The 12,449-nt window shown below is 43.4% G+C and overlaps 1 protein-coding gene across 10 annotated transcripts in view; it reads left to right on the top strand.

The window, feature by feature from the left end:
- The window catches only part of SLC41A2 (solute carrier family 41 member 2), a 214,804-nt gene that overhangs the window by 53,666 nt on the left and 148,689 nt on the right, over positions 1-12,449 (top strand). For 9 of the 10 annotated variants that reach the window (XM_077111887.1, XM_077111884.1, XM_077111882.1 and 6 more), the window contains exon 3: positions 10,222-10,329. The exons of the other annotated variant lie outside the window; for it this stretch is intronic. In XM_077111887.1, the coding sequence (XP_076968002.1) occupies positions 10,222-10,329 (108 nt within the window). The remainder of the gene's footprint in view (positions 1-10,221; positions 10,330-12,449) is intronic. 10 annotated transcript variants of the gene reach the window in all.

The following is a 12,449-nucleotide window of genomic DNA, read 5'->3' as shown; positions in this document are numbered from 1 at the left end:
TAAATAGACTTTAAAGGAAAACTTTTAGGGAGAGACAAAAAAATTGACCTCTTTATATACTGATAAAAGAGGTCAGTTCAACAAGAAGACATAATAATGAAAAGTAGCTATGCATCTAATGGCAGAACCCCCCAAATATATGAAGCACCTATTGTCAATTTGAAGGGAGAAACAGATGTTTCTATATTAATAGTAGGGCGCTTCAGTAAACCACTCTCAACAACAGATGGAGCATCTGGATAGAAGATCAAGGGAGAAACAGAAGGGTTGAATGACTATAGATCAGCTGTACCATATATATATATATGTTTGTGTGTGTGTGTGTGCATGCATGTGCAGAATACACATTCTTCTCTATTGCACACAGTCATTCTCCAGGCTAGTCATCTACTAGGTCCAAAAAACAGTCTCCATAATTTAAAAAATATCAAAATAATACAATATATCTTTTCCATCCACAATGGATGAAGTTAGAAATCAATAACAGGGAGAATTGGAAAATTCACAAATATGTGGAAATTGAGCAAACAATTTTGCTCAAACACTCGGAGCAAACAATGGGTCAAAGAAGAAATAAAAAAGAAATTAGGAAACTTCTTGAGGCGAATGAAAATGAATGCACGATATATCAAATCCTATGGGATGCAGCAAAGGCAGTACTGAGAGGGAAATTAATAGTTCAAAATGATTACATTAAAAAAGGAGAAAAATATAAAGTCAGAGGTATAGCTCCACAACAGGAGAATGTCAAACAAGATGACCAAACTAAACCAAAAGGAAGCAGAAGAAAAGAAACAACAAAGATTAAAGCAGAGATAAATAAAATAAACAATTAAAAAAACAAAAGAATCAATGAAATGAAAAGTTGGTCCCTTGGAAGAGCAGTAAACTGACAATCTTTAGCTAGAATGCCAGTGGGAAAAAGGAGAGGAAGCATGTGCATAAAATCAGAAATGAATGTGGGGACATTCCTCTCATACCCACAGAAATAAAAAACATTATAAAAGAATAAAAAACTGTACACCAACAGATTAGATAACCTAGATGAAAATGGACAAATTTCTAGAAATACACAAACTGTCTGTACCAATTCAAGAAGAAATGAAAAATCTCAACAGACCAATAACAAGTAAAGAAACTGATCAGTAATCACAAACCTCCCAACAAAGAAAAACCCAGGATCAGTTGGTGTCACTAATGCATTTTATCAACATTCCAAGAATTAGCACCAATCCTGAAGCAGAGGGAACACTTCGTAACTAAGTCTATGAGTCCAACAATGCCTGAGTACCAAAGCCAGACAAAAACACCAAAAGAAAACTACAGATCAGCATCCATTATGAATACAGATGCCATGTTAGTTTGCCGGCTGTTGGAATGCAGTATACCAGAACTGGAACGGCTTTTAAAAAGGGGAATGTAATAAGTTACGAGTTTACAATTCTAAGCCTATGAAAATGTCCAATCTAAGGCATTTAGGGAAAGATACCTTAATTCAAGAAAAGTCAATGGGTCAGGAACCCCTCTGTCAGTTGGGAAGTCACGTGGCTGGCATCTGCTGATCTCTTGCTCCTGGGCTCTGTTGCTTTCAGCCTCTGAACCTGTGGTGGGTCCTCATTTTACTTCTCCAGGGCTAGCTTTCATCACTGGGTTTCCTTGGCTCTCTCCAGGTTTTAACTTCTCATGGTGATGTCTGCTGGGCTCTTAGTAATGAACAATCTGAAGGAGAAATCAATAAAAAGTTTCTTGTACAATAACAATTGAAGGTGTCAGTTATCCAGGAATAACGTTAGCTAAGGATGTTAAAGACCTGTATACAGAAAACTACAAAACATTGTTAAAAGAAATCAAAGAATAACTAAATAAATGGAAGGACATTCTATGTTCATGGATTGGAAGACTTAATATTGTTAAGATGTCAATTGTACCCAAAATGATTAACAGATTCCCTGCAATTCCAATCAAAATTCCTATGTCTTCTTTGCAGAAGTGGAAAAGCCAATCATCAAATTTATATGGATGCTTAAGAGGCTTCCAATAGCCAAAACCGTCCTGAAAAATAAGAAAGAAATCGAAATACTAACAATTCCTAATTTTAAAACTTATTACAAAGCCACAATAATCAAAAGAGCATGGTACTGGCACAAGGACAGATGAATAGAACAATGGGATAGAATTGAGAATTCAGAAATCAACCCTCATATTCATGGCCAACCGATTTTTGACGAGGCTGCAAGTTCACTCAATTGGGAAAGAATAGTTTTTTCCAAACGGTGCTGGGAAAATTGGATATTCATATGCAATGGAATGAAAGTGTTCCTCTACTTCACACCATTTACAAGAATTAACTCAAAATGAATCAAGTTCTAAATGTAAGAACTAAATCTAAAATTCCTGGAAGAAAATATAGGGAAGCATCTTCAGCACCTTGTGTTACATAAATGATTTCTTAGACTTTACACTAAAACCACGAGGAACAAAAGAAAAAAAATCAATGGGATTTCATCAAAATTAAAAACTTTTGTGTTACAAAGGACTTCATAAAAGTAAAAGGACAACTTACAGAATGGGAGAGAATATTTGGAGGCCACATATCCAATGAATGTTTAATACCTAGAATATATAAAGTAATCCACCTCAACAAGAAAATGCCATATGACCCAAGAAAAAAAATGGGCAAAAGACTTGAAGAAACACTTCTCCAAAGAAGATACAAATGGCCAAAATACACAAGAAAAAGATGCTGAACATCATTAGCCAGTAAGGGAATGCAGATGACAGTGAGATACCATTTCACACCCACCAGAATGGCTACTATTAAAAAAATGGGAAATAACAAGCATTGCAGAGATGAAGCAACAGAAACACTCCTTCATTTTTGGTGTGAATGTAAAATGGTGCAGCATTTGTGGAAAACAGTTTGGCAGGTCCTCAGAAAGTTCAGTATAGAATTCCTGTATGATCTGGCCATCCTCTTTCTATGTACATACCCCAGTTAATTGGGATTTGATTAGATATTTGCACATTGATGTTCACAGCAGCATTATTCACAATTGTCAACAGATGGGAGAAACTAAGTGTCCATCCACAAATGAATGGATAAACAAAATGGTATGTACAGACAATGGAATAATACTCAGCCATAAAAAGGAATGAAGCCCTGATAACATGAGACAGCACGGATAAACCTTAAAGACATCATACTGAGTGAAATAAGCCAGACAGCAGAGGATGAATCCTGTATGATCTCACTGCTACGACACAGAGTAAGCAAACCCATAGAGTCAGAACCTAGAATGCAGGTTACCAGGGCGATGGGGTGGGGCAGGGACGGGAATGAAGGTTTAGATGTGCAGGGCTCCTGTTGGGAGTGATGGGAATGTTGGTGACGGATGGTGACGGCAGCGTGACACCGTGAGTGTAACTGGCAGCGCTGCAGTGTTTTCTGAAGGTGGCCAAAAGGGGGACGTGTTAGGTCGTTTAATGGCACCGAGTAGCCACGCCACACAAACGGTGAACCCTGAGTGGCGACTGCATTAATAGCACAGCCTTGAGAATGTGCTGTCATCAACTGTAACAAGTGCTCCGCGCCAGTGCCACGTTTCAATAATACGGTGGCAGGTGGGAATCCTGTAGTATAAGCGTGATTGTCCGGTAAACACACAACTTTTCTAATAAAGAATAAAAAGGAGGGAGAGTTTAAGACAACCCCAAATAGACAAAAGCTGAAACTGTTGGTTATCACTAGATTGGGCCCCCGAGAGCTGCTGCAGGAGCTCTCCAGGTGGAAAGGCCAGTAGACAGGAGATCAAGGCACTGAAGAAATAAAGACCTCCGAGAGGATGAGGCTGCGGGGGATGTAAACGCCCTGCTCGGCCCCAGGGGACCCCTCCTAGCGCAGCCCGTGACGTCCCCGCCCCGATGTCAACACCTGCCTCTCATCTGGAGCACCAGGAGCCTGCAGTGGCTGGGCCGTGCACTTGGCTTACCTGGAGCTCGCAGCGGCTGGGCTGTGCACCTGGAGCCCGCAGTGGCTGGGCCGTGCACCTGGAGCCCGCAGCGGCTGGGCCGTGCACCCGGAGCCCGCAGCAGCTGGGCTGTGCACCTGGAGGCCGCAGCAGCTGGGCTGTGCACCTGGCGCCCACATGGCTGGGCCGTGCACCTGGCACACCTGGAGCCTGCAGCGGCTGGGCTGTGCACCTGGTGCACCTGGGGCCCACAGCTGGTCCTACAACTAGTGCTGGGCCACACACCTGGCACCCACATCCCTAGCCTGGCGCTGGCCTGAAGCCTCAGAAGCTGAAGCTGTGCTACACCCTGGCGGCTCCTCTGCCATCTGCACTTTTTTTTTTAACTGTCCTGTAAAGTTGAAAGTATTTCAAAATAAAAATTTTGTTTTCTTTAAAAAGGGCATTGTCTCTCTAGAATATTCTTTGTCAAGAATGCTTAACATTAAACTAAGCATTCAACTACCATATGACTCAGTAGTTGCACCACTGGGCATTTATGCCAGAGAAATGAGGAATTCTGTACACAGAAAATCCTGCCCACCATGTTTATAGCAGGTGTAGACTGAACACAACCCAGAAGCCCTTCAGTGTTTGAGGGGTTAAAAAAACTGTGGACCATCCTTGCCCCGGAATACTTCTCAGAGACAAAAAGGAACCAGCTCTGATGCATGCAGCAACGTGGCTGAATCTCCAAAAAATTATGCTGAGTCAATAAAGCCAATCTCAAAAGGCTATATACCATATAATGTCATTCATATACCATTCTTAAAATGACAGAATTATAGACATGGAGAGCATGTTGGAGGTTGTCAGCGGTAAAAAGGAATGGGGTGGAGAGAAGGGAGTGGCCAGAAAAAGGCAGTGCCAGGGTGCAAGGGTGGTTCGGTGGTAGAATTCTCGCCTGCCATGCGGGAACCCGGGTTCAATTCCTAGTCCATGCACTTCCCAAAAAACGAACAAGCAAAACAAACAACAGACAAACAAAATTCTACAAATGGTACTGCAATAATGGGATATTTACATGGAAAGATAATGAAATGTGACCCTGTCATATAGCCGGGGGGCCTTGTGGTGATAGAATGCTCTGTATCTTGACTGCCAGTGTTTCCTGGCTGTGATACCGTGGAATAGTGTTGCATAAAAGGCAATGGGATCCATCTGTATTATTTCTTAACAACTGCTTATGAATCTACAATTATTTCAAACTTAAGTTAATTTAAAAAGTATTATATGTACCTGCTGAAGCATATTTTAACTGTACGAAAGAATAGATAGTGAATTCTTTCTCCTCCCTCATAGCCTTTCCCTGTTCCTTCCTGAGAAATTAGTTACCAATTTTTAAATGTTTTCTCCAATAGAAAGTAAATGCCTATACTTGCATTTATTGATGTATTTGCTTTTAAAAAAACCTGCAATGCTGCTCTTCACCTCATTTGTACTGAATTTATCTTGGAGCTCCTTCTATGTATGAAAACACTAAATAGATTTACCAAATTCTCCAGCTGTATAATTGCTATTGTAAGGTTGTATCATAATTTATCCATCTAATTACCTCATGAAGGGGATTTAAATTATTTCCAATCTCTTGCTATCATAAACAATGATGCAGTGAACTCATTATATTTCTATCTTTGAACTCATATACAAGTTTATTTGTAGCATGTGGTCCTAGAAGTTGAATTCTGAGTTGAAGATATTGTTTATTTTACATTTTAATTGAAATTACCAAATTCACCCGCTGAGGTTAGGCCTTTACCTTCTCACCAACAGTGTAATAGGGGCCCTACTTGCTTGTACTAACAGTGCATTATCCAACTTTTCTATCTTTACCAATATCACAGAGGAAAATTTATTACCTTTTAATTTGCATTTATGTAAGTATTAGTGAGGTTGGTAATTTAGCCATATGCCCAAAATACAATGGGTTTATTTTTTTTAACTAAATTAAAATGAGAAACTAAATCTTCTCCAGATACAAGGATTTTATATATCTTAAAATTCATGTGTGTTTCTTAAAATTCATAGACTTCTTTTATCAGTTAATTTATATTTTACTTTTTGTGTTATTTTTATTTTTATGTAAAAACTCTGCACATGTGTTCCTCAACTTATATTACTGTGTTTTTTTTTAAAAAATTCATCTTGTTCTTTTGAGCATTTAATAGACTTTCAGGTTTTGAATCTAGTACATAGATAAGCTGTCCGGTGTTATGTCTGATGTGTGAGAGCCTCGATATTGACAGGACCCAAGGCTAGGTAAGGCTGGACGCTGTTTCCTTTAGGGCAGGTTCCTGAAGTGAAGTTTGCTGGTTCACAACAATCTGCATAGCCTCAGGGGGTGTGTTTATACCATTGCAGAATCTGTAAGTGGGTGAAGTTCGTTTGTTACTAGTCCCATCCGTGCCCTTCTCTGAACTTCTGCATTATCTCCTCTTGATGGGAAAATTAACTGATAATGTTCCTGGTGTTACAGCCAGTGAGTGCTCAGTGTTGTTATCCTTTACAGTGTGAGGCCCAGCCCTGAGCACACTTTATGTAGCACGCACAGTGCGTCCGCTTTTAGGTGAAGAAAGGAAGGCGTGGTTGCTGAGTCCCAGGATGCAGAGCTGGGATTTTGGCCTGCGTAGCTGGCTCTAGCCCTTCCTCGTGACTGCTGTGCTGCACTGCTTCTCACTCTCCCCAAAGATCCCAAATGGAGTGTCAAGGCCCACCAGGGTGCCGCAGTGAACTCAGAGGGGTGCCCAGAGCATTTTACGTGGGAGGGGGGCACTGCGACACTACACAGACACTTAGCTCACGGTGGTTCAACATTTCAACATCAAATCACACGCAATTGCTTTTTTCCTCTTCTTTTTTAAAAAAAATTAATGCAATTTTATTTATATGTATTTTATATTCACTTATCATGTAATCATCCAAAGTGTACAATCAGTGGTTCACAGTATCATCATATAGCCGTGCAACACAATAGTTTTTTTTTCTTTTTTTTGAAAAATAACCTATATAAAAAAAGCAACAAATTTCAAAGCATAGCACCACAATTAGTTGTAGAACATATTTCAGAGTTTGGTGTGGGTTACAATTCCACAATTTTAGGTTTTTACTTCTAGCTGCTCTAAGATACTGGACACTAAAAGAAATATCAATATAATAATTCAGCATTCATTCTTGCTTGTTAAACCTGACCTTCTCTGTGTAACTCTACCATCACCTTTGATCTTTCTAGCCCTCTCTTTAGGGGTATTTGGGCTGTACCTATTCTAACTTTTTCACATTGGAAGGGGCTGTCAAATGATAGGGAGATGGAAATAGCTGATGTTCTGGGAAGGCTGGTCCCTCTGCATTTCAGGACTTATCTGGTCCAGGGACCCATCTGGAGGTTGTAGGTTTCTGGAAACATCCCCTAGTGCATGGAACCTTTGTAGAATCTTATATATTGCCCAAGGTCTTCTTTAGGATTGACAGGAGTGGTTTTGGGTAGGGGGTGGCAAGTTATGATAAGTAGCAATGTCTAACTAAAGTTTGTGTAAGAGTGACCTCTAGAGTAGCCTCTCGACTCTATTTGGGCTCTCCCAGCCACTGATACTTTATTAGTTACACTTCTTTTTCCCCCTTTGGTCAGGATGGAATTGTTGATCCCATGGTGCCAGGACCAGGCTCATCCTGGAAGTCATCTCCCACGTTGCCATGGAGACTTTCACCCCAAGATGTCATGTCCCACGTAGGGGGGAGGGAAATGATTTCACTTGCAGAGTTGTATTCGAGAGAGTAGGGCCACATCTGAGCAACAAAAGATGTCCTCCAGAAGTAACTCTTAGCCATGCCTATAGGTAGTCTAAGCTTCTCTGCTACCTGCATAAGCTTCACAAGAGTAAGCCTCAGTATCGAGGGCATGGCCTATTGATTTGGGTGTCCCTAATGTTTGACAAAGTATCAGAGGATTCCCTGATGGTAAAGTTTAATAGTTTCATAGTCTTTCTCCCCTCCCTCAAGGGACTTTGCCAATACTTTTTGATTATCTGCTTAATATATTCTAGAATGTATCCTGGCATTAAAATAATCTATACAGGATTAAAGGTCCTCTTTCTATTCTGGGCTCGCTGTGTTTCAGTTGTTTAAATGAGCTGTACAGATAGGTTGAGTTAGATCGTGTGCTACAGAAAAGTTCAGTTCCAGACAAAATAAACCTTTCTTCCTTTGGTCTCAAAGAGTAGATGAGGTTCTAAAATATAGATAATGTCTTCCTTACCCCTGTGTTCTGAATGACCTCAATCCTGACCTGACCATCTTCATTCTTATCTCTAATACCAGATTATATGTATATAAAATAACCTCTCAAAATCCAGAAATAGCGATTCCCGCTCTGGACTAAATGTGACTGCTGTCAGAGTTCACAGTCTGGGCCCACTTTCTTATAAGTGTGCTCTGATGCTTTTGATGACATGTTTACAGTGCTGGGTTTTCAGCGGTTGCTGTGATAAAAAGCAAACATCATGAAAAATCAATGTGGAACAGGGAATGAGGATCGCAGCTTCTAATCTGACTCCAGATTTGAGAGGTTGGGCAGTATCAACAGGTGCACCCATCCTATGATGAAGTCACTTCTGTTATTTAAGAATGACAAGGTAATATTTTTCCCTTCCCATTTGATTGTATTATTTCTTCAAATGGTTACTAAATTGTTAGGATATAAGTACTTATTATTTGGACCTAACTGCTTCATAATTAGGATGTTATTATGAAGATATTTATGTTAAATATCTCTTTTGGCCTAAGGGTGCCATGAAAACATTACTAAAACACTAAAGGTGCTTAGTGAACTGAGAAACTTTGGGAACCTCTCAGGTGTAGAGAAAAGACTGTCCACTTTATTTGGCATGAGGGAGGCAAGTAATAATAAATCTAGTTGTTACTACATCAGTGCTAAGGTGTTAAGGATTTTATTGTTTAATTCTCACAGAATAATTGTATTTGACTTGAACTTGGAAAAGGTCATAATAACCCAAAGGGCTGCATCCAACAGATCTAAAGGAGAATGGCATGTGACTGGGTCTTTGGATATTATTCTGGCATTTCTAAGATCAAAGCATATAGGTAGGAATATTAGAATGATGATCTTGGTAAGATGGATTCCTGAATTATCTCTGATCTGATAAAAATAACATCTATCCCATGGGTGTGTTTTGGAGAGTAAATGAGTAAACATAAAGAACAGTGCCTCGTACATTGCAATCTTTCGGTGATCATTCGCTAATATCAGTATTTATGTTGTTGCCGGTTCTCCTTTCTGGTCACCAGCCCCGCGTCATCCCGAGGGAAGTGTGGTCCCCCAGCGCACGGGGGTCCTCAGCGCATCCTAAAGCGTTTTAGCAGGAAACAAACCTTAATAACATGAGTGAAACAGCACTTCATGTTGGTGTGACCTTTTCGTTTAAAAGGCGCTCAATACCTTTTATTTTCGTTCTCGTGGTGTTCCCTGAGGCTCGGCAGGGCAGGTGTTTTCTTCTTCCATGAGTAAAGAAATCAAGACCAGAAGGGCCCGTGGCTGCGGGACATGCGGCCGGTCCGCGTCCCGCGTGGCCCCGCGCCCTGGACCCACGCATCGAAACGGGGCCAGAACAGGACGCCTCAGACCCCGGAGGGCAGCGCCAGGCCCGGTCCTTGGCCCCAGGAACCGTGTGGCTTCTCTGAGTCCTTACTTCCCCACTTGGAAAGTTAGATAAAAGACTCGGTGGTCTTCCTGGTGGGGGCGGAAGGGTTGGGTCTGGGAGGCAAACGAGGGTTTTCTGGCTCCAACAGCCGGCTTGCTCTGCTGCCGTCCCGTCCCGCAGGCGGACAGAGCATGGCGAGTGTGCCGGGGGCGGGGCTGCGGGGCGGGGCCTTGGTAAGGGGCGGGGCCGTGGTGAAGGGGCGGGGCATGCGGGAAGGGGCGGGGCTGTGGGGAAGGGGCGGGGCCGTGGGGAAGGGGCGGGGCATGCAGAGAAGGGGCGCCGGGAAGGGGCCGGGCGGTGATCTCTTGTGCGTCTTCCCAGCGGGGCCAAGGCGTCCCCTGAATGGGGTCAGCTAAATGCACCCGCTCTGGTGACCTTTAGTCGGTCAGAATGTGGATGTAAAGTTGGGGAAAAGGCTGCGGTTTTTAGAAATGTCTTTGTTCTAAAGCGTTTTTTAAAGATTTTAAAGATTGTCAGCAAAGTCTGTTTTTTTCTTACAGCACTGGGAGGTGTTCAAAAAAGTAACAGAAGTTTTCATTTTAGTTCCTGCACTTCTCGGTCTCAAAGGGAACTTGGAGATGACCCTGGCGTCCAGACTGTCCACTGCAGTAAGTTTCCTCCCTTCCCGGTCTGTAGCTGCCTATACTGTGTGTCTTTGTGCGGGAGAACTTCTGTCCAAACTTTTTCCCCTGTCTGTCTGAGAAGTGTCTGGCCCTGGGCTAGGTGGTACCCGCCACCCCTGAGAGTGCCCGGTGATGTCCCCTTTTTCCCGAGAACAAGCAGCACACTTTTTGCCTCTTTTTGTGACACAACGTTCTGGCAATTATTGGTGCCAAAGATGTGGGACAAGGCACATATTGAGATTCCTCGTTGAGTGGCTGGTTGAGTAATATTTAAACGTTTTGTGTTTATGAAAATATTGCATGCTTATCATAAAGTCTGAAGAAAAGGAAAAAAGTATAAAGAAGAAAACTGAAAACTACGACCTATTCTCCACACAACCGGTTGGACACACGTCCCAAGTCCGGGTGTGAGTGCGCGCGTGTGCGTGCGCGCGGCCGCACGAGGGGCTGGGACCCCTTGTGTCCTTCTCCGCGGTCTCGGCCGTGGGCACGTCCCGAATCAGAGCCGCAGGCCGGAAGGAGACCGAATGCGCCCGGGTTGTGGAGGAGGGAAGACTTGACCGCCATCTCTGGCCCCCGAGGCCGGTTGGCTGCTCGGGCCACCCACGGGCTGGTCCAACCCGGATCCCGCCGGGTCCCCGCTTTGCCTGGCTCCCTGGTTCCCTGTTTGACCCTGTCTTTGCGCGTCTGGCCCGGTGCCCATCGCTGGCTCAGAGGCGCCCTCCCGGCCGGCCGGTGTGAGAGCTGACCCTTCCGCCCACACGCAGCGTGGAGGTAGGCCCTGGTCGTGGATGTCACTGGCTGTGGACATTAGTGCTGAATAGCCCGGTTAGAGTTCGTCCTCGCCCACGATTGATGCACAGGCTCTTTCTCTTATCGATAATGTGATCTATGTACTTGAGCGTACATTTTTGCCTATTTTCTTATTGCTGTGGGGTAAGTTCTAGGATTGTAATGACTTTTAAGGGAAAAAAGCATATCTTTAAGGCTTTAGCTGCCTCTTGCTCAGTGGTCGCCAAGAAAGGGTAACACTTTGAAGCCACCGCCACCAGCAGAGTCTGAACTATTAAAAGTGCCGCAGCTGACCGGCCTTGGGCAGGGGGACGCGCTGCCGCCCTCGCCCGCCCAAGAGCTATGCTGCCAGCAGGCATCACTCATGGTGATGTCTTTCGTATAGAAAGTGAGTTTTTTTTCTTTAGAGAAGCTACAACAAATGAACCAACCCATGAAACAGGAAAACAACACGTGCATTTAAAAGTAGCAAAGAACTGGAGGTTAAACATTGTACTGCTGATGGGACTGCTCCCTCACCCCAGCTCCCCCTTCCTCCCTTCCCCCAACCAGCTGCGATCCCCTAAAAGCTTGTGAGTAAAGCAAATGCTTGAAAAGGAAATGCGTTCAACAATGTCTTACTAACATTGGTTTGCTTTGCATGCTTTGTGGAACTCTCTAAGGCCGTCCTTTTACAGGCCGGTGTAGGGGTCCACCCTGGCCACAGGCTCTCCTCCCTGCAGACACAGCTAGAGGAAGGCGGGGCCCCTAGGCCACAGGTCCCAGCACAGCCCTTTTGCCCAGATTTAGACAACTACTGATTCTAGATCCCAGGATGGCCAACTTTGGGCTAAGGAAAATTACAGGACATAGAAGAGACCTCGAAACTGCCTTGTGAGGTTTCTCTGCAAGATGGAAAACAAGATGAAAGACGAGTTATGCATCAAAACACTGCTCAACAAATTCATCAAGTCCGAATCTAGACTTGAGGTTTGCAGGGGACGGGTCGGGATGGGACTGGAAGGTTGAGGCAGAACATGCCCAGGGTCCCACTGGGGACGAAGGAGAAGTTTGGGGATGGATGGAAGTAATGGCAGCACAGCTGTGTGAGCCCAGTAGCTTTGAAATATGTACCTGAATATGATTAAAAGAGGAAATGTTAGATTGTATATATGGTAACAGAATAAATTTTTTAAAAATCCATGGAACCACACTACATAAACATGAACCCTAATGAACCCATGGACTTTAGTTAGTAGGACGGTGATGAAAATGTGCTTCCATCAGTTGTAGCAGATGTTCCACAGCAGTGTAGGGTGTGTTTACGGGAGGTG

This window comes from Tamandua tetradactyla, chromosome 7 (genome assembly GCF_023851605.1).
Source record: "Tamandua tetradactyla isolate mTamTet1 chromosome 7, mTamTet1.pri, whole genome shotgun sequence".
NCBI classification, from domain to species: domain Eukaryota; kingdom Metazoa; phylum Chordata; class Mammalia; order Pilosa; family Myrmecophagidae; genus Tamandua; species Tamandua tetradactyla.
The sequence above is the reverse complement of the archived record's forward strand: the minus strand, read 5'-3'. Positions and strand labels throughout refer to the sequence as shown.